Source organism: Schistocerca piceifrons, chromosome X (genome assembly GCF_021461385.2).
Source record: "Schistocerca piceifrons isolate TAMUIC-IGC-003096 chromosome X, iqSchPice1.1, whole genome shotgun sequence".
NCBI lineage: Eukaryota > Metazoa > Arthropoda > Insecta > Orthoptera > Acrididae > Schistocerca > Schistocerca piceifrons.
In genome coordinates, this window is record NC_060149.1 from 81422424 (window position 1) to 81446251 (window position 23828).

Below are 23828 nucleotides of genomic sequence, written 5' to 3' on the forward strand. Positions count from 1 at the left end.
TATGGCAGTTTCATAAAACACTCTGCATTACCTTGCCCGATGATTGTCATGCCTTCATCTTTTTCGCCAGCGAAAACTCCACTTTTTCATTGTCTGCTTTGCTCCTTTGTCGTGGGACCACAGTGAAACACCCAGCATAGCGACTACCAACTAAAGACATCACCTGGATTGTGCTGACACCAATGCAATCTCTTCTGCCAATGCCTTGGTTCGGTGGGCTCTACGAATGAGGATGAGTACTCATAGATACCAGTGCGTGGTGATCATCATGTTCAAAATGTCATGCATGACACTGAAAACTCATCCATTACTATTTTTTTCACTTTTTCCACTTCTGTCTCAAATGTGACACACTGGTCTTTCAGCACCAGGGCTTCCACTTCTCTTGCAATTCCCAATTCTTCACAAAGCGAGGGTCTACCACATTGCTGTACACCGTTCAGACTTGTTTGCCACATTGGCAGTGGTGAAGTGTAACCACTGTGTCACGAAGATATACTGTTGCTGTACATTTCCACTAACTTAGCAAGGATTTTTACATAACTGTTCCCCAAAAAAGCAGAAAATGAATTACCACACAAACTCCGCATTATTAATGGGTTGTGCAACTTTGTTTTGATTCCTCTACCAGCAAGCTACGATACTTTGGCCCCGGGTTTACAATGTGTATCAAAACTGCAGAGATGTATCTGTAATGTTGGATATCTTCTTATAAATTCAATCAGTGCCTGGGGGCTTCACATGAGACAAGTCCATCAGTCTACAGTAAGTGAAACATTCATTACATTAATTCAGAGTTACAGATAGTAGAGGGTAAGAGGATGTTCTCAACCTTGCTTTCATACAATCACTGGTGCTGTCGTGAAGTGAGTGCGTGCCCCCCCCCCCACCTCACACACACACACACACACACACACACACACACAGCATCTGAATGTAGATGAAAGTCAATGTCAGGTAAGAGCCTATGTCAATAGGAGAATCGTTTTCGTTTCTATGCAGATCCACAACATTTTCATTCCTCAGCAAGGGATATACTGTAACTCTGTATTACTGATGGATCAGAAGGAGAGAAGAAAGTTCGATTGGAGTTCATCTCTATCGACGGAGGTCATTAGAAATATAACACGTTCTGTTAGCCAATACGAGGAAGGAAATATGCTGTAGCGTTATTGAAGGAACCAATGTGTACATTTTCTACTACATTCTTCAAAAATATAAAAAAATTACGTAAAGTGCCCTCCGCCACACACCGTTGGGTGGCTTGCGGAGTATCAATGTAGATGTAGATCTTTAAGCAAAATTTTATTCACATTGGATGTTGGCAGAACTATGCAACTGTTTATACAGAGAAAACAGTGGCCAGCGAGTCACATACATTAAATGTCCTACTTTGTCATACACAAACAAACCACGGTTCATATTAGTGTAGTATGGGCATATTTAATTTTAGGGTACTGAGCATCAAGGTCCCCAGCATATTCTGAAATAATGGGATGAAAGTAATTAAAAATTTTAAGCTAGGTAAAAAGAGACTGTCCTCCATATAGTATTTAAAATATTGCATACAAATTCACCACTCTCTTAAAACATATTTTAGTCCATAAAAAAAAAACATCTGAACTTCTGATCAAACATTTCAGCATGTAGATATGGTCAATAGATCACACACTTCATAAAGTAAATCAGCCACTCTAAAACACATTTAATTATCTGCCCCTTTAAACTACAGCTATTCTGATGTTATATAAAATTATAACATCTATATCACAGTCATCTCATTATCATCTGCCCTATTATCACCTATCCTACCTCCGTAAAAACATCCTTATGTACTACATGCAAGTCTACATTTCAGCCATTTACTTTCACTGTATTATGACGACAAATCCTGCACAGTTCTGAGATTATCCTTAGATGAATGAATGAACAAATCACAAATAAAAATTAAAGGTAATCTCAAAAGTTTTCATATCCTTAGCATAGTACACAGGAAGCTAAAATATTGTACACAGTGAGAACTATGCAAGTAATGCATTCCACGCAGCCTTCTTATCAGAGGAAGTAGAAACATTTACAAGGACAATGCCCAACAGAAAGACAACTAAGAATTACCTTTGTCTTTCCTATAATATTAGAAAGAGGTGTTAAGTAGGTAGATTGTGACCTCACTGACATCAGTTCATCGTGCACTAATTCTCCTCTGTAGGAGGACATTAAGTGAACAGCAGGGATTTAGAGGCTTGCTGCTTTTGGTGTTTTATCCACTACCTCATTTCATTTCCTTCCCATGTGTATTCAGATTATTATTTCCTCCAGCATTTGTAGAAGAAGCATTATATACTGCATCTTCTGGACTAAATCTATTTGACTGCTTTTAAAGCATTAAAGATGTCGTAACAACTATGGAGTTTTCCTCCATTTCCATATCTCATCTGCTCCAGTGCCTTCACAACAACGGATTTAGCTGGTGGGAATCAGGGAAATCACAGGAAACCTAAATCTGGATGGTGGGACAGGTATTTGAACCATCATCATCCTGAATGTGAGTCCAGTGCAACCTTAGCATTTATCTTGAAAGTGGTGTATCTGTACATGCACACCTACAGATATTTGGCAATATCTCCCACAACCAGATGTAATCAGAGTTGTTATGGTTTGGCTCAATGTACCCTTTTTCAATAAATTGTTGCTTTTAATACTATTATTCAGCTTAAAGCATGGTCGGCATAGATGCTACAAGGGAGTGTTACACACACTATAATATCTTTGTACAGTTTGACCATTTCACTAAACATTTAAGTTTTCTATGTGAGCAACTGCAGCTTTGTCTATAGATAGATAAGAAATCATTTATAAAAAATGTTTGTTGTAAAGTCTTCTAAAAAATTGTACAGGCTGCTGGTAGCTGCTAATTCTCATTTATTGAGGAATCAATGTACAACTGGCTTCACAATAATGAACTGATCTCTTCAGGTTAATTTGGCTTGTTTACATTAAGCCATTAAACCAATACAGTTTCCCCACTTTCTATAAGGCACACATCCAGTTATCATCAAATGGAAATGGAGGTTGAAAGATCCATCAATAATTTTAGACAATTATGGGTAATAAATGAGGGACATACTAATTTGAACCAGTGTTGCAGTCCTGATAGTACATTTAAGAACAGCTAACTCAGCTGTGCAGATGCAACTACTAGTAAATCCTATCTCAATGTATTCCAGCAAGATTTAACCTGAACATGTGATTCATTTTTGTGAAACTGGCTGCAGCCTGATTCCACAATAAACGAGGATTAGCAGCTACAACTTTTCAGTAGATTTTACCACAAACTATATTAAAAATATTTTTAACCTTTCATTGGGCCTTGTAATGTTTTGGGATTTTTATTCTATACTAAATATTACTAGTCCTTGCTTCCAGTCAGTCTCTCACTGACATAAAGCCTCATATCTAATAGTGTGAAAATGGCAGCCAAAGAGAGACAACACTGCCACAGTGTATTCCTAACAATCCTTGTGGCTGCAAAAGAATCAGCCAATTCTTTCCAAGCTTTCCACATCAGAAAAATTCTCCTTTTTGTCATTACAGGGTGACATGAAAAAAATTGTGATGGGAGTATAACTGACAGCATTATTTTAAATGTAATGATACAAAAATTTATATTCTAGGAATGGGCTTGTTTATTACAAATATGAAAGAAGTACATGTGTAGTCAACTACAATAATAATTAATTACCTTCTTCAGCTGACCTATGACGTGTACTTCCTTTAGGACTATATATGAGCTGCAGTACCAGAGGGCGTCTGGTGACTATGCCCACACCACGTGGTAAAAAAGAACGACCAACTATACCCTCAATAACTGAACTCTTGCCCGAGCTCTGTAACAACAGACTGAGTTCAGTCACAATCATCTCATCAAGAATTTTTTTTAAAATAAATAGGAGCTTACAGTGCAGGACACAAAACCAAACAACTCTAATGTGGATCATATTATATATTAAAAACAATGAAAAATCACATCTCATTGGTGAGAAAAGAGATTTTAAACACAAACTATTTCTAACATATATATATTTAAAAAGAAAACTACATTATGTTATATTTGGTGGTATAATGAAAAACAGAGTGAACAGACAACAGAATGCTTCAAGGTAGCCTTGCAGGGAGCTTGGTAGAGTGGGCTATAATGTGACAGATGCCAGTTCTGAGTTTAATGTGTTTCTAGATGGCTGCTTGCAAACTTTTAATAACTGCTTTCCCATGGCATAAGCAAGCCTAAAAGCTTCGGAATCAGGAGTTCAAATATCAGGTGGAAGGAAAAGGAAACTGTAATTTTGAGGATGACATAAGTAGATGTCACATATCAAGAAATGGTGTGCTACCTTAAGGAAAGTGATTACAAATCAAACGATCTGCGTAACGTCTGAAATGAAGAATGCAAATAATAAAATTAAATATTTGTGGCCAATAGTTGAAATAGAAACCAGGAAATCAGTTAAAGAATATGAGAACCTTGTTATTAAAGAAAAACAGCCAAATAATAAGTTACAAATATCGATGGCTTTTTCCCAGCTTCCTGGAAGCAGCTCACAAGATTGGAATGGAAAGTTAAGGGGAAAAATGCAATAATATACATGCAAAAAACAATGTCATATCCACATAGACAAATCATCATTACTCCAAGCTCTGACAACTCTCTCTCTCTCTCTCTCTCTCTCTCTCTCTCTCTCTCACACACACACACACACACACACACACACACACACACGTTTTAGTCACATAGCCAATACACCATCATTGAAATGTATATTTCTAGCTGGGCTGAAATGTGCTATTCTCAGACCCCTCTACAAGAAATATAGTATGCTAAGATTGATAATAATAATTACCAACCAGTCTCGCTACTTACCTCCTTCCCTATTGTACTGGGAAATAACATGCTTTCACTGAGTAAAAAATTTCACTTTTATAAGATTTCTGTATCTAACACCGTATGTAGTGTGGGTGTTTGCTTTCCCTTTAACATAATGCTTCACTTTATACAAAAGTGTATCAGTGTCCACATAATCAAATACATTACTTAAATAAAATAAGGTATTTACTATCGCCCTAAAAGTGCCTTACTGAGAAAAGAATAAACTGCATTCCATGTTTATTCTGCTTCCTGAACACTAACTGCAAGCCCAAAAATGAATTAATAGTGCAGAGATTAGTCTTTCTAGGGTACTACTCAAACTTGGAAAAAAATTCCCTAAGAATTCCAGGTGTGAGGAGGAAGATGGGGTAAGAAGCTCCAAATAAATTAATGGTTTACAAGGAGGGGGTGAGGTGGGGTGAGAGTGAGGTATATGTCACCACAATAATAACTTTTCTTTTCTTTCCTTTCCTATGAGCTATATGCCAGCCATAAGCAGTAGCCTAACAATAGTTTTAAAACATTAATTATTAACATGGAATAACATGCATTCAATTAACACACTTTGAAATATTAAATATTTTAAAATTTGTGATTTATAAAACTCAGTAAAATTTAATTTCAGTGCTATGTTAAATACACAGAATTCCCAAATAATGTATGAAATTCCTCAAATTCTCAGACATTTCCCCAAGTTTTCCAGGTAAATTATAATTCCCTGGGAATTCCAGGTTTTCCTGAAGAATCGCCACCCTGCTTTCACATAAACTGTCTTCTGAACAATCTCTGGAAACCTGCAGCAGGGAAACAGGCCTATAACATTCCTTGTTATCCCTTTATCCTTTTTAATAGAGAGACGTGAAGAAGCATTTTAATCTATCAATGAATTGATTACACTTGAAAAACACAGGTGACAGAATGACACTAATGTACTGTACTCTGGTCTGCACATAAACACTCTAGTTTCAACTCTCCAGCAATTCAATAATTAAGGTTCCCCCTTCCTTATAGCTACAAGTGATTTAACTGTCTCTAGACACCAGCTTTGAAAACTCCTGCATATCTGGTTGTACCAATAAAACTTTCATTCAACTTCCCAATTATAGAAAAGAAGCTGATAGTGAATATTTCACAGAACTCTGGTGAAGCATCACTTTCATCTTCCCATGGAGAAGACATAATATGTTGAGCTCCTTTTTGCCCTGGTGTTTTTCTTTTTATTCATGACTCACCATAAACTTCAATATTATTCCTTGAACTTCCTATTCTTTTAGTGTAACTCAATGGTAGAACCTGTCTGGTAACACGTTGTAGAACTTAGCAGCATTATCTGCTATTAAATTCAATAACTCTACTACAACTGCCTGTTGTGATATAGGTCCTATTTCTTATATTACACAGAAATATAATGTCAGTGTTTATACAAACAAGCCACTTATTAAAGCTCTTTTCCTCCTTGCAACTGTGTTGTAAACTTCCTGCCAAGTGTGCCTTTTGAAAGTTCATAAAATTAGTACATTGCAAGTGAGTCCACACAATACCTCCAAATATTTCGTTTAACATCTTGGGCTATGACTGCATTGACCCCTCTGCTATTACGATTTATCCATCAGGCTTCACTAAATGACGACGAGAGTATGGCACTGTTGGCCAGGAGGCCCCATCTGGTGAAGTACGACCGCCAAGTGCAAGTCTGATTGCAGTCGACACCAAACTGAGCGACTTGTGAGCCAGTGGTGAGGATGAAATGATCATGAGGACACACAACACCCAGTTCACGAGCGGAGAAAATCTCCAACCTGGGCAGGAATCAAACCCAGGCCCGCTTGCATGAGAGGCAAGCACATTATCCACCCAGCTAAGCATCTGTTTTCTTACAGTGTGTCCCTATGTTCTTTAATGTTAGTGGAAGTGAAGCGTACCTCCTCTCAGCAATTAATCGACACTGATGATCATCCAAAGATGGAACAACAGTGGGCAACAGGTAGGGGGAAGAGGGGGTTGGGAGGGGGGGCCAGAGACGACCACCACCAACAACACCGAAACACTATACAAATGTGGAACTTTACTTTCCCCCAGCATACAAACTGTTAAAATAGCTTACAGGAATGCAACCAGGCGATGTCTACGACAACTGCCCAAAGACATCACCCAGCTGTACAAGCATTGTTGCCTAATGGAACTAGATCAATTACTGAGACCCTAAGACTCTGGCCATATTCTCTTCTTGCTCTTTTATTAGAATTCAGTGCGCCTTTTCACTGTTACACTAAAAGAGGATCTCCAAGTATCTTATATGGCATACTATCACGGTTACACTATCTTCCAAATCAAATATGTATCAGATGCACTGCAGATGATACTACTGATGTAGTCTATAAATCCTGGTTGATGTCAGTACAGAAAAACCAGTTTTCTCTGCTGCACCAAATTAATCTCAATAGGTTTCCATTACACTGACTGACTTTTATAGACAGTTCCACCAGAATTGCTAGCGCAGTAACGACTGTTCTCATTTTTAAACATCATGCCTAGTTTTTTAAGACAAATGTGACAGTGCAAATGCAAACTGATTTAGCAATGCTACTGCATGTTCCATATTGTTTTCAGTGTTCATAGTTCTCTTTAACTGTATGGCATCCAATCATCACACATTCAGTGGTGGCCAATGTATAGCATCACAGTACATAGTACTGGCATGATTCAGTAGGAAGAAAAAAAAAATATTGGGGGAATAGAGACATTAAACTTTTAGGTTGTTGCAGTAGATTAACTGGACTAGCCAAGTGTGTGCACAGAATAAACAGCTTGCAAGTTGATGCCCATGGCAATCAGTTCAAATCACATAGTGTTGCATTGCTGACATTGTTTTATATTGTCCAGCAACCACCTGTCGAAGGATTTCAGGATCATCAGTCAGTAGGCCTATTACCATTTTTCTTTTCATATAATCACTACTATAACTAATTAAAGCAGATTTGTGCATTAACTATTGGACATTTTTTGAAGCAAACACACTATATTTCATCATAACTGAGGCAAAGTGCTGTGTCTCTAGTGATCGCTATAACACCACGATCACAAATATCAGAGCACAAGCCCTCAAAAACCTTCAAAGTTTCATAATGTAAGAAAGATGCCAAAACAATGGATAAAGTCATATAGCACAGGCATAACATAAAATGGAAATATTTCGAAATGATTATGCAGAACTTAGTTGTTGTTTTTTTCCCAAAGGTAATCTTATTATAATGCCAAGAAGCATTTTTTTTAAATTGAAAATGAATTGATCATTCTAAATCACTGATAGCTGTTCTTCATAAGGAAGATTTTTGCAGATATACTTTTTAAATTTATGTACAAAAATAAATTCTTCACTTGATAAGGTTGTTGATCATTCGGAGTGGTTCCCACTGCACCCTAATGAAGATAATACCAACATTCTTCAAATGTCACATGCAGATTTGAAAGGCATCAGGGCCCAACTGTGGTATCTCTGATGCATTATCAATCAATATGTGAACATTATAATGCTGATGCCAGATCATAAACAAAAAATTCTGTTCGCTATTTGATGTTTTGGAGCATCCACATAAACACATTAAAATTTTTAATGAAAATTAATATTAACAATGTCACAATAAAACCGTTATCAATACCACATATTCCCTGTCACTGAAAAAACTACACAATCGCTGCCATAAAAGTAGAAAGGCCTAGCACCGTGCCACCTTCCATGGACGTTTACAAGAAACGATATAAAGTCACAACAATAGTTTCTGCTACAATAATGTGGCTCCTTAAAAGAAATTATGCAATTGTCACAGAGCTCTTCTTCGAACTAAGTATCATTTTCTACAGAACAGTTTCACAAAATAAATCCGGTCTTGTGATCACATTCGCTTGCGCTATCATCCGACATATACCGTACTTAAACCGGCGTACAACAGAATTAATCTCGATGTTCACTAAGAACCTGTAACATATAACACTTACTTATTTATGTCATCAGATGTAAACACCGTTCTGCAGTTATTGTACATACCTGCGTGCCGACTACTATAATTTGAGGTAACTGTATAGAGTCGGCGCCAATAGTACTGAACACATCCTGCAGTTTGTTGATCACCGGTATTAACGCCTCCATCCTGTAATACACCGAATTTCTATATATAACTATTAATCATTCATAAAATGACAAAAACCTCCCATATCTATGTTTCAAACATATCTCACTGGAAGTACGTACATTTACTCTAAGAAAAACTTAAGTTTTTTTCCTCTCTCTCTCGGCAATTCAACCCATCTGAACAAACATTCTAAGGTTGTAAATACACTGACAAACAACTAAACTTTCACACACAATTCGCAATACAAACACAACTTCCCTCTTACCTCTTGAACTTACGTAGCCTGAGAACTTCGTCAAAAACAAAAGGCAACACACCCAACACAAAGAACTTCAAAATATATCATCAATTTCCCCATATGAAGTTTGAGTGTAGCAACATTAAATAGGCATTACAATATGAAATAATGAATTATTACTGAATATTTTGATCTAATTCAAACACTGTAAATGCCATCAATGAATTTATTGAAAAATATATTCCACATGTAAGAAGGTCACAGAAATATTCTGTGATCTGACCCATGCAGTCGATTCAGTGAATAGCTCCTTGCTTGTCCACGAATGACAGGTTTATAGAATCAGGCACACTGCTTTCCAATGGCTCATCTCGTACTTAACAGATGGGAAAATTGTAACTTCAAATTCAAGCAATTATTCCTCAAACTGGAAAACTATTTCCCGAGGCGTAACTTCAAATACAAGTAATTACTCCTCACATTGGAAAACAATTTCCCAAGGAGGATCAGGAGGTTCGATATTGGGTTCCTATCCATCCTTTTTCTTCGTAAAGGACCTACCACATGCACTTCACTCAGTTTTATTTGCTAAAGACATATTAGTTGTAATACAAAGGGAGGTGACTGAAAGAATTCCAGAAAGTGTCAAAAAAATAGATTAGAAAAACTTGAATGTTGGTTCCATTGCAACGGCTTACAACCAGAAGTAACTAAAACTAAACTGATGCAGTGTGAAACTAAATGATGAGAACAGATTGACATAAAAGTAACTTGCAGTGATGAGGATATCGCAGAAGCAAAGTCTGCAAAGTACTTACGCCTAAATCTCGACAAAAATTTATGTTGCAAATTATCCAGTAAATTTAAAAACGTAGCGACAGCGATGTGTATTTGGTCAAGTGCCACAAACATAGACACCAGAAAGATTGTCGGTCTCTGCTACTTTGAGTCAGTTAACTGTTATGGCATATTCTGGTGAAATTCAGCACATGTCACGAGGCTCCTAGCGTTACAGAAGAAAATAATTAGGAACACGTATGTTGCCAAACGATTGATAGCATGTCGACTACTGTCAAAAAATTTTAAAATTCCATATATTTCCTCTCTTTACACATATGAGGTTTTGTTGTTTTTATACAAAATAAACATATTGAAATGTCTACGTTTTGTGTCATGTTGGAGCTAGGCTGTGGTGTGTGCTGTCTATGTACCGATTATCTTTATTATTGAAAGGTAACCTCATCAAGATCTGTTGTAGGACAATTAGGTTTGGAAATGCAAATCAAGTCTGCGTTTTACAATATTGATTGATTGACATTAAAGTTCGATATGAAGCATAATGAAAATTATTGACAATGAATTATTAGTAGAAAGAATGTTAATTGTCGTAAAATTTATAGCAAACAGTGGCTCACTAGAAGCTCAAATGCATAATGAATGTAGCGCTAACAAATAGGGGTGTACCTCAGAATTGTCTGGAAAACTGCTTGGGAAATGAGGTACACTTTCCTAATCTATGTAGCTTGTAACTCAAGGGTAAACGGATTCGAGATCCATGAAACAATAGAATCAATGAAGCAACATAAGTTGTGTAGCAGGCCACACAAATTGTGAACTGCTCAGAAAGCGGATAGCACAAACGCAAAGTGTAAAACTTAGTCGAAAACTAAGCAAGCGCGCCTGGTTGAAGCTGGACCAGACGCCTCTCTTTCCATGACCAGACAACCAAGTACCAAGTCCTCCTTACATTAAATGCACTCGCCCCTCTCCTTTTTTTTTAAAAAAAAAAAAAAAAAAGAGCTGATAGCAGTGTCCCATAGTTGTTTGGTAACGCTCACTGTCATGCCATTCTCGCTATGGGGCAGAGGCCAACCGATTTATTTGGTTGGATGACAATACACCTAATTCTCTCACGGTGCACAGCATAGCTGCAACAGCATGGTCTTACATTTGCCTTGAGTAAGCTTCCTTAGTCACACTCATTGACTCTCTAGGAACCCTCAATGACTTACCACAGGCTATGAAGGACAACGCTACCTGTGTTGACAAAAGTCCTCGCGTCGCCGACTTCTGTAAATCACAGTTCCCTGGGAAGTTATTTCTCATACATATAGAGACCTTCAAGTGGCCACAGAGAGCAGAAGCGCAACCCTGGATTAGCTCATCTTTGTCAAGATAATTTGAAACCTTATTCCCGTGCAAAGGAGCCATGTACTTTCCTCCAGCATTGTTAAGAAAAATAAAGAAATGAAAAATAATCAAACATCGCAAAGCGGTATTTGTCTGCGATGTCATATCAACCCATCACGTCTCTTTTTGAAAAGAATAAAACTCCCATGATTACAATCCTCGATAGTCAGTGAATTGTAATATCTCTTTATATTCTACTAATTATCCCTGCACAATTCTATGAGTGAATTACGTTTCCTACTTGACCATCTATATACTCGCAGAATCGATGCGCGAAGTAATACAGTACTATTACTATTCCATGAGTGCATAATTACTCTTTGTAATATTCTCTCTGGTGTGTTGAAGGGACTTCTAGGATCTTCTCCGTGCCGAATAGCCGCATTGAATATGTGGTGTCACCGCCAGACACCACACTTTGTAGGTGGTAGCTTTTAAATCGGCCGCGGTCCGTTAGTATACGTCTGACCCGCATGTCGCCACTGTCAGTGATTGCAGACCGAGCGCCGCCACACGGCAGGTCTAGTCTAAAGAGACTCCCTAGCACTCACCCCAGTTGTACAGCTGACTTTGCTAGCGATGGTTCACTGTCTACATACGCCCTCATTTGCAGAGACGACAGTTTAGCATAGCCTTCAGCTACGTCATTTGCTACGACCTAGCAAGGCGCCATATTCAGTTACTATAATTACTACTTCAAGAATGTATTCTGAACAGATAATATTGTCAATCATGTACCGTCAAGAGCGACTTTCATCATTAATGGATTAAAGTTAAGTATCAAACTAATTACGTCCGCTTTCTGAATTCTCATTCCTTGTCATGTTCCAGACCTCACGTCAGTATAGTTCTTCCCTCCTCACGCCAGCCTGCATGAGATAAAACGCGTGCATTTCGGCCTCCACTCGTAACATGGTGTTGGCTCTTCTGCTAACACAAAAGAATAATTGTAATTTTGCTATCGAGATTACTGGAAGAAAGAGATTGAAAATATATACTGAGCATTTACATCAAAGGTGTGTAAGGAATTTTATTATATATGTATTCTCTAATTGGAAATTTGCACGGAGGTGTCGTTTCGTTGATAATCAGAAGGGAACTTCCGATGAATTGGAAACGAACCTGCAATTATTAGATCCAAGAGCTCCATTATTTCATCGGATAATTAAACTCTATCAAAGCAAACTTTCCGCTTGATCTGAGGTTTCCCGACTGACTATGCAATGGAAGAAAACCAAGACATTTTATTTACACAGGATTGCAGATCGTTTCGAATCACCGAGACTGCGGACAAGGAGAGTCGTCGTCCGATTCTGATTAAACAAGTAAAGCTTAATTATAACTCTCTTGAGCGACTGTGATATGGCTGCTTATGAATGAGATCATTAATAAAATACTAATAACTAACTTTCCTCCTCACCAGCAACCAGTATAAAGACAATATTACTTAAAATTATAGAATATTGACACATCACGAAAAATGTAGATGAAACAAGCACTGGAACTCAAACAACGAACCTCCTAACAGTCTCCCATCCAACAATAATAAAAATAGCAATGTGTTGTAGCTTGTTTGATTCAAATGATAACAGAATTTAAAGATAACTAAGGTACTTCCTGATTATTATATACTCTTACAAAAAATTTGTTTGCAAACATTAAACTGTAAAACAGGTAATCTCTGTCCCATTTGATTCGAATAAAACTATTACAGCATTATTTTATAGAGCATGTTAATATGGTAGCCTTGCTTCTATGAGCATGATTCTAATTTTACTCAACACAGAAATATTGTGCAGTATTTTAGCAGAATCGTAAATGTGAAATGAAGATAAATTTTTGAGTTATAAACTAGTATTAGTTCACAAAAATTGAATATTGCAATTATAGTCGCTCACTGGAGATTACATATGATGAACCACTTATAATACTGTATAGAATGGCCACAAGGACAATAGTCCATATTATTTATCTGTAAAATATTGATTAATATTAAAGAGTGTCAGTGAAATCTGATAGTGGGCAAGAAAAGAAACCAAGTAATTTAACAGAATAAATTGTATAAAATGCTGCCTCATTTGGCCAGACACATGTGTTAAAATATGGGTTCAATGAAAGTGGTGGCATGTGCCTTGAATTTATCTGTGAATAATGTTTGAATATATAGTGTATTGTGTAAGCCAAGAGGTAAAAATAAAATAAAAAAATGTGTGACGAGGGCCTCCCATCAGGTAGACCGTTCGCCAGGTGCAAGTCTTTCGATTTGACGCCACTTCGGCGACTTGCACATCGATATCAAAACAATTAGTTTTGTTCAACATGCATGAGTGCATGTGCAGGTAAATGAAAATAAAGTTCTGATGCACAGCTAAGTCTGAAGAAATTGTTGCACAACAACTTCCTTTACCACAGGAGAAAGTGCTGCAGCAGCACCTTAGTTTGGTGCTGTGCTACAAAGGGCACACCCCAAACTGTGACTCAGGGGATTACAGCAGATAATGGAGGGTGTCAGTGAATCACTCATCCCTCAGTGACTCACTCACCTCAACCACCTGTCAGAAGCTCTCGTCCACCTGCACTCAGACAGACCAATTCTGAAATGATCATGCACTTCAATGAGCAAATTGTAGCATCTATACACTTCATCACAACCCCAATACCGCACAATAAGCCTGAAAGAGTAGTTCAGTGTGGGGCGGCAGAGGGGTGAAGTGGACTGCGGTAGTCGTCATTGGGATGTGGACCACTGCAGCTGAGGCGGGGATGGAGCCTCTCTGTCGTTTCTAGGCCCCCGATTAACATACAATAGAATACTTCTTGTTTCTTATTGTGTTGCAAAATGTCTGTCATAGGGCTACCCTGTCACATAAGTGCTTAATTAGCAAGTGTGCCTTCAGCTACCTTTAAGGGGCTCCGGAACACCCTATACTTGCAATGTTAAAATAACGCTTATAAATTACATCGTTCCTCACAAAGTATTTGAGGTAGGAAGCTGAACTTTTTACAGATTATGTATTGGAATATGGGCTACAACTTAACACAGGGATTTTACAAAATTTTTGTTCAGTTATTAAAAATGATTTTTTTTCAATTGTAATGAAAACTCACAACATTTTTATGCAATTTTTTATTTATATATTCAAAAATATACAGTTTTTTGGAAAAAGGCTGTGTTAAATTATGCAGAAGGTACTGTGTAACATTTACTGAAAGTTTGAAACAAATATGTTTGGAAGATCCTTAGAAAACATGTAATTAGTATGAGAAAATAAAAGTTTTGGGAATCGAGCGACAAAGATTGGATTAACTTTTTAGTGCATTCCAGGTCCATAGGATGGATTATCTTCATCCTCTGCAAACTCTTCCTCCAGCTTCCTCTTGTTCCTCCTCCTGTTTACTCTTGCTTGTATTTCTAGACTCTTTACAGCCCTGTCTGCAGCCCGAAGGCGTTCCATGTCTAAAGCAAGCATCGCTCGTTGTTGTGTTCGTAGATTTCGCAACCATTTTCTTCAGTTGCAGTTACTGCAACACTGTTCCAAAAGGTGGTCATGTATGAACATTTATCACATTTCAGTTGTATTTCACTAGCAAGTCCTACGTGCTTTATTATGGAGAGTTCCAGACCAACTTCACTACAATGAATACATCTTACACAGTTTGAAAAAATTCCTTTGAGAACCGACAATCAAATATTTCATTCACATCCGATTCGCCCATAAAACATTCATAGTTTTCATTCATTGAACCAAGCTTCTTCTGTGAAGTATTTTCTTTCCCACTTTGACTGCTATGGGCAGGTGTACTTGAGAGGTTAGGTTCACTCACTTGGTTATTGTCTTTATTGTTTACAGTAATAACACATACCTTTGGCTTTCCAACATTTCTCCTTTTCTTAAAAGCCTTCAGAGGATTTCTAATAATTTTACTTTTACTCATTATTATACTTCAACAAAACAGAGACTCAAGAAACAGAATTAATTACGAATATTTTTGAGATAACGACAGAGTAAATAAACATGAAACAATCGACAATCACACCAGCGATATATATTGAACCATCACAGGTTAGTCACAACACATACTTTATCTCACATCACTAAAATGTACCTGATGAACACGGACGTTAATAATAACACCATTTGACAGCAGCTTAACAGCGCCACAGTGGGTCACGCCCATGTAGAACACATTTCAAAAAAAATTTAAAAATAGTTGTAGTCTTCGGAATTGAATAAATTGTATATCTATTAAAAGGTAATAGTCTGCAGATTCAGAAAACGCAAAAAAGTAAAACTTGAACTTTTCATGATTTTGAGCCTTTCCGGAGCCCCTTAAGGGACCACAGTAGGGAAGCACTCGTTTTACCATGGACATTTGGGCTGAATTTAGAGTAGAATGCAGTTAGACATTCACAATAGTGATCAACCACTTCTACTGATAATAAATTACACTGTAACAATATTATTTAAGTTACCTTTAGCACTCATGGCATATCTTGCAATCATGAAGCCACATTATGCATCTGAATTTCATTCAGGTGAAGTCTCCCCCAGATACAGTTTGGTTTGGAAGAGGTGTACCCTAAGGATTTGTGTTTCTGTGGGTCCCTTAATAAGAATATGACTGAAGTGATCAGTCGGACGATATGGACAGGACCTATGAAACATCGCTAAAGCTTACATGTCCCTTTACTTACACCATCTGTTTATTCTATTTTTTAATACCTGTCATTATTCATAAAGGCACCTGATGGGAATGCCATGGCATTATCTGATATTAAGAGTCTACACATTCTAAAGTTATCAAAAATTCCTTGTAAACACTTAACTGTCAGTAGTGCAGTGATATTTCTATTAGGGATTAACCAACGAAAACGTGAACATGCATTCAGGCAAACTAGCGCAACTTGGTTCCCATCCCTAGACCATAGAAATGGACCAATGTAATCTACACACATTTTCTGCCACTGTGCTTGTGTGACTTTCGAGACAACAGAAAGATTACTTAGACAACACAGTTTCTATGACTGGAGGAAATTCCTAATTTCTTTGTCCATGACTTTACAAACAAAGTTTTCCCAGATCTTCCTCCTTGTTTTGTAAGTAATCAAGTGGTCAACTATAGATTTCTCATGATACTATTTGAGTAGACATGGAACCAGTTCAGAGAGTAATATAATCTTATCTCCTCAACGTCCCCAATCTGGGCAACATAAGATATTTCCCCTTAGAATATATCGTCTTATCATCTCATCCTTTTCTTACTGCTCCACAACCAGACAACTCCATCTCTGCATCTTGTATTTCCTCTACATCCTTAAAAAGGATGGAAAGCCCCATTAAAACAGAACACGCTGCCTCACTTGGTTCTGTGGTAATAAATGGAACTTCTTCACCTTCCTGAAATTCTCTCTCATTCTACTCGCCAAACATGTAGCTAAGACCTTCAGATAAAACATTTTCCGTTACAAGGATATGTTTAACCCTAAAATGAAAGGCTGATATCCTAACTGTCCACCTGGCAATAATCCCCATTCTCCTTGGCCTAGAGAGCATTGAACTAAGTGCTTGGTTTTCAGTTTCAACCTGGAATGTGTAGTGCTCTAAATACATCTTGAACTTTTCCTGAGCCAACAATACCACCAAGATCTCGAGTTCATTAATGGCGTACTTTACTTCCAGAGAGGATCCATAAACCACAGAGTGGCTCCCACTAGGATGTTCTTGAACAAGGACAGCAGCAACCACAGACATAGACGCATCTGCTTGGACAATAAATCCCATGTTAAAATTGGGCATCGCCAGAACTGGAGGTCTAGCCAGTGCAGCCTTTATGGCTTCAAAAGATGTCTGCTGTGAAGGATCTCTCTAAAATTTTCTCCCTTTCTTCTTTAGTTCAGTAAGGGGTCCTGGTAACTAGGTGAAATTCAGGACGAATTTCCGAAAAAAATTCTCCATGTCTATGAAACGAGTCATTGTCTTCAAGCTGTAAGGTGGTGCGAAAATGTGAATTGTTTCCATTTGGATTTGGTGGAGACTAATTCCCGCTGATAAAACTTTGTGTCCTAGAATGGCGATCTCAGTCTGAGCAAATTATTATTTAGATGGCTTGACAGTACATTCCATTTCTCGGAATCATTTAAGAATCTCTCTAATATGGCACTGATGTTTCTGAAAATTTTGACTAAAAGTTACAAGATCATCTGAATAGTTATATACACAGCTAAATTTTAAACCCAAAAAGACGTTGTCCAAAACATGAGATGACATTGCTGCTCTGGTTGACAAGTCGAAGTAGACCCAGTTGTATCCGAAAAGATTCCAATCAGTCGCAAAAGCCCTTACTCGTTTTGACTTCTCAGTAAAGGGCAGTTGGAAATAGGCCTGATTAAGGTCAAAGGTAGTAAACACTTTTGCTTTCTCAAACGATGAGTGTAAATCAGGTAATGGAATGGACTGTACAACGATCTTTTTAATAATGGTGTAGTAATCCACAACCATTCACACCTCACCTTGAGGTTTCGGGACAAGAAAAATAGGTGAAAACACAGGGACTCAGAAAGCCTTATAACTCCTTCTTGCAGATTCTCATCTACAACGAGCTTTAATTTTAACGCGAGCACCAGTATTGTGAAACAATTAAGTACAGTCTCAATAGGCCATTGTACAAGTATTGTCGAATTCTGTAACATGCTGGTGGAGATTTCTTCTTCATGATTTTTTTCACAGATAACTAACATTCAAACGCCATTTCTGAATAGCAGACAAAATGTATAGCACTGCTGATCTTGTAGTATTTAACTTTGAGATACCACTGACATCAAGAGCAAGTGTCAGTGTGGGTTGTCTCCATGCCAGGACCAAATGCTTGATGTCATCATGATGGTGGTGGGGGAAATTGAAAAATCAAAGATGGTTATCGTGGGAAGTTTAAAACTGCAAGATTAATGTGGCGGGAAATTCAAAAACACAAAATGGCGCAGGTGGGAAGTTTCAAAAAAATTCTTTAGCATGCATTAAAATCTAACAGCCAATTACATTGCAGTACTTTTTACCAAAAATAAAACAAGCCAGTCAGTATAGTCTGTCATATTCAAAAGTAGTTTTTTGGCCCATCTTAAATAAAGAACTGCCAAAAGATGCACACACACACACACACACACACACACACACACACACACACACACACACACACCACACCATGCCATACCTGTATGTGACTGACGGAAGCTAATGGTTACAGGTGGAGATAAAGAGAGAACAGTGGCACCGATCAGAGGAGGGAAGGGAGGCCAGGCCTCCACACTTTTCTGTGGTAGAAGTGGTGGTAGTAGTAGTAGTGGTAGTAGTAGTAGTAGTAGTACTATTTTTTACAGTAAACCTTTATGCTCCTAGGTCAGTGAGTGTAAAAGACATTAGCTTCTGTCATTTCTCCAAAACCACCAGCACTAAAGACCAAGTCAAAGTGCGGAAGCTTAACGCCAATCTTAGGCAGGCAGAAGTGCGAAGCAAATTGCAAAGTGGCCAGATACAGGCCAAGCCACATTAAAATGCTTGGTTGCTGTCGTAACCAGGACGTCTCTACTAGGAACAGAAGAGGAGGTACAGGTGCTGCAGCCATGTTACCTTGCATTTCTATGACAGGGGAGGCCAGTAGCTGTGGTGCTGCCACTCCAGGTTTCTGTCACGTTAGTTGTCCCATCTGCAGTGAATATGGATGAAGCCCAGCCTTGCACAAATACTGGTGTAACACTATCGTGTGAGGATACCACAATTTCCTTGCAAGAACTTTCGTTTCAAAGAGATGTGAAACTGAACGACATTAAATTTTGAAGGAAGGACATCCAACACCGGCGCTACAAGTTCTTCAGGAATATAATTTCATAACACGTGCATTTCAGAGTTCATGATATGAGAAGCACAAGTGGTTATGTGCTAGCCATTCAAAAGGCGAGTTATTCTGCTGGTCATATTTTATCTTAAGCAGAAGAAAAACTGCATGGTTCTATAAGGTTTTCAACGGTCTGAAGAATCTGTTTAGCGGTTTATCACCGCATGCTTCTTCTAAAGATCATCAAAGTAATTTAATTTTACTTGAATAACTATCCAAACAACTGTTTAGTATTTCAGAGTTACTTAACGAACATCAAAAACTGATAAAAATCATGTACAACAATGAAGTGAAAGCTAACAGAGAGGTCATGAAAATTCTAATTGACATCATAGGTCTTTCATGTAAGCAGAAGCTAGCTTTCAGAGGTAATGATGAGACAAAAGATTCTCTGAATCCCGGAAATTCCAGAGCCATTTTTAAACTTGTGTTAAACAGACAGAAGGATTTGAAAGCACACTAGAAGGTAAATGGCTCTGAGCACTATGGGACTTAACATCTCAAGTCATCAGTCCCCTACAACTTAAAACTACTTAAACCTGACTAACCTAAGTACATCACATACATCCATGCCCGAGGCAGGATTCGAACCTGCGACCGTAGCGGTGGCACAGTTCCAGACTGAAGCGCCTAGAACTGCTCGGCCACATCGGCCAGCCGCTAGAAGGTAACTGGATATTTCTAGGGAGTTTCAAAAACTATACACAACGAATTGATTGAATGTATAAATGAGGAGATTAGTGAATATATACACTCAGTTTGGATAGAACCTGATATTCAAGAACATTATTTTAGTTTTCATGGTGTTAGCGAAGCTAGAACTGCTGCTGTTTTATTCTCTGTGCTGAGTGGCATGCGTTAAAATAATAATACGAAGAACAAACTCGTAGCCCAGACCTATGATGGTGCTTCCATTCTGGAGTGAGATCTAAATGGTCTGCAATCTATGATCTGAGAAATTTGCCCCCCACCCCCAGCCAAACTCTTTTTACTCACTGTTTTGGATATTATTTACATTTAGTTCTCCAACAGAACTGTTCTGGTATACATCCAGAAAGGTTACTTTTCCCCACACTTCAAGATATTCCAGCTTTCTTCCACTGGTCTTCCAAACCCGCAGTAATTCTCGACAGTGCTGTTGGTAAATGCATTCCAAGATGAAACAAGATGGAACTGTAACGTCAGAGCAGTGTGTGCTTTTCATGAAAACCGTTCAGAGCTAAATGAAGTTTTAAATGAAATAATTGACAGTCCCAACCCTCACGCAATGACTGCAAGAGAAGCCTGTAGTTCCAAAAACAGCGCCATGAGCTTTGACATTGTTCTTCTTGTCTCTTTTTTTCAAAAGATATTCGGCTCATGATCCGCCAGTGGGAGAGAAGAATGATGTTTTTGTCACCACCCTTGTCAAGTTTGGTGTGTCTGACAGCAGAAACCTGCTACACATACATGAAGGAACAAATTGTAATTTCATTCATACAGACCATTAAATTGGCGCCATAGTCAAAAGTATTCGAACAATCTGAATTTTGTAGCATGATGTTCAAAAGAATTTAACAGTCTGAATTGTTCATGAATGAGTATCATTTTCAAAAGTATCTAAATAATCTAAAAATTTTTGTAAATTACTGCCATGTTCAAAGGTATTTGAATGGTCTGAATTTTGTATAAATTGATACCATATTCAAAAGGATCTGAACGATCTACAGTTGGCATAAATTAGCGTTGTCATATTCAAAATTATCTGAAAAAATTGGATTCAGCATAAGTTAGGATTAGGTTCGAAAGTATTTGAATCATCTGAATTTTCTGTAAATTGGTATCACTTTCAAAATTACCCAAATAATCTGAATTTCGCTGATGTTCAAATGGATATGAACAATCAAAATTTTGTGTGCATTAGCATCATGTTCAAAATTATGCAAATGACCAGAAATTTCTGTTAATTGGCGCTATATTCAAAAACATCCAAACTATCTAAATTTTGAGTAATAGGAGCCAGTATAATGCTAACCTACATTGTTGAAGATTTAAATGGAGAAGAATTTTGAAACTGTAAGACTCATATTTATACTTTAATCAACACAGAAAAATCGTGGGAAATTCAAAATTGAAATAAGCTTCAAATGACCAATAACACTATGTTATTTGAAAGATATCAGAGCGAAATTTAAAAAAAAAGGAGAGGAGGTAGTTGATGTGTTTGTGAGAGGGGTGTGGTGACAGAAGGGATCTTGAGTGATGTGGAGTTGGCATTGCTGCTCAGGTTTGGGTGGGAATATATTAGGTGAGAGTGTCTTCTCGGGGAAAGAGGAAATGACAATGGTTTTGGGAATATGTGGCAGTGGCACTTAAATGAAATGCAGAAGGGGCTATGGTGGGCTTAGTTGGATACTCAAATGGGTGGATGTTTTGAAGGAGAGTGGTGATGATGCATGTGATGTCTTTTGCAGTAGGAGTAGAATGCAGGCAGTTGTTTGGGTGACGTGGTGTATCAACAAGGCAGATTTGGATGGTCAGTTCAGGTTTCGTTGGGGGGATGGGATGTTGGCTGTACACTTACAGGATTAAGTAGGATGGGCCTGGTTGCAAGTGACCGAGGACTGAAGGTGGGCACAGTGTTGGTACAGGTGGTTGGCTTCATGGTGGGGACAGGCAGGAAAGTTTATGCAGCTGGAGTTAAATGATCATTGTAAGTGAGGCATTTGTGGCATTGATATGCTTGGGCTTGGTACTGACAAGGCTCAACTATGTGTTTAAGGTTGAGGGATCTTCGAAAAATATGTGACTGAGGAATGTTGGACCAGAATGGTAGTGAACTCAAAGGGCTTTCCAGATTTGGGAGTCGGGATTGGAATTTATTTCCTGCTGAGCTTTCCCCCCTGCAATCTCAGAGTCAACACCTTTGGCCACAGCAGTAATAATGGGTGGACAGTGGGGAGGTTTGGATTGCCTGGGTTGTAGGGGGCTGAGTGAGAACTGTGAAGCATGTGGTCCAAAGGAGATGGAAGCTAGCCATTGCAGTACATGGGTTTAAAAATCATGATCAGAGGACTTTATAGTTATGGAAAATATGTGAGGTATGGGTTGTGATATGTTGAGGTTTGGAAGGTACTTTTTTTATTTCGAGGAAAGTGTTTTAGGACTGAAGAATTTGACATTAGGATGAAGGAATGTGCTAGAGGTGGGTGGGTTGGAAGTGGACACCATAGGTTCTAGTGTGTAGGCCTGGGAAGGGGGCAGTTGGGTTTCAAAAAAAGATGGGTTATCTGTACTAGGTGAGTTGCAAGGATCTATGAAGTTTGGGATGTAAGAGGATATTGGCGGTTGAGTGGGATGGAAATTTGCATGACTTTTCTTCTTTCTTTTATTGGGAGATGGTGGAATTGAAGTTGATGCAGTCACAGCTACAGCATATGTTGTTCATATATGTTTGGTTGTTGTTGTTGTAGGTGTGACTGTTGCTTGTGTTCAAAATGGTTCAAATGGCTCTGAGCACTATGCGACTTAACTTCTGAGGTCATCAGTCGCCTAGAACTTAGAACTAATTAAACCTAACTAACCTAAGGACATCACACACATCCATGCCCGAGGCAGGATTCGAACCTCCGACCGTAGCGGTCGCTCAGCTCCAGACTGTAGCGCCTAGAACCGTATGGCCACTCCGGCCGGCGTTGCTTCTGTTTCTGGACCCAGATGGAGTGATGATGGATGTGGCAATGGACCAGCAGTAAGGGCCAATCCACTGCTGGTTGGTGCAGTTCTGACATTGGTGGCAGGAACAGTATTGGTGGTAGTAGTAGCAGTGATGGCAATGAAGCTGCAGAACATGCAGAAGTGACGTCATTCACAAATGAGGACTCAGTTAAGTCTGGTGAGGAAGTATGTGTGAGTGGTAAGACAGATATATTGATCCAAGTGGTGGGGAAAGAGGGTAAAGAGGGAAGAACAGGTGGGGACAGTGAGTAGGGGGTAAATGAGTAAGTGGAGGTGGGAGTAGAGTACATGTGCAAGTAGTTGATTCAAGAAGTATTAATTGTGGGTTGATACATCACATGATGAGGGCAGCAACAGTGATGACAAGTAGGCATTGAAACAGCAGTGACTGCCTGATGGAGGCGAAGACTGGAAGCAAAAATGTAGCCTGCCTATGACTGCCGATGACTAGCGGCAAGGGCGAGTTGTGGCTGCGAAGGTGATGACTAGTAACGAAGGTGATGACTGGCAGGAAAGATGATGACAGGCAGTGAGGAGTGGTAGCAAGGCCTGTCAGCAATGGTGATGACATAGACCAGGAATGGTGGTGACATAGACAGCGACAGCTGTAAACTTCTTCCTATCATGTGTCCAACCCTGAGAGCAGTCCAGGCAGTTGTTATTCCCAAGAAGAATAGGCCCTCCAACCGTCAGAAGAAATCGGCCTATTGCAATCAACTCATCTATCTTACATGCATCC

General features: G+C 38.5%; 1 protein-coding gene across 5 annotated transcripts in view; it reads right to left on the reverse strand.

Annotated features, from left to right (window-relative positions):
- The window catches only part of LOC124721719 (dynamin-1-like protein), a 105975-nt gene extending 96615 nt beyond the window's left edge, over positions 1–9360 (reverse strand). For 3 of the 5 annotated variants that reach the window (XM_047246814.1, XM_047246813.1, XM_047246810.1), the window contains exons 1-3: positions 9174–9337; positions 8970–9072; positions 3743–3887 (exon numbers count right to left, since the gene is read on the reverse strand). In XM_047246814.1, the coding sequence (XP_047102770.1) occupies positions 3743–3887; positions 8970–9072; positions 9174–9175 (250 nt within the window). In that variant the 5' untranslated portion in view covers positions 9176–9337. Of the gene's footprint in view, positions 1–3742; positions 3888–8969; positions 9091–9173 lie in introns of all 5 variants that reach the window. The other 2 variants (XM_047246811.1, XM_047246812.1) reach the window with 2 other exon arrangements.
- Between the last annotated feature and the right edge of the window lie 14468 nt (positions 9361–23828).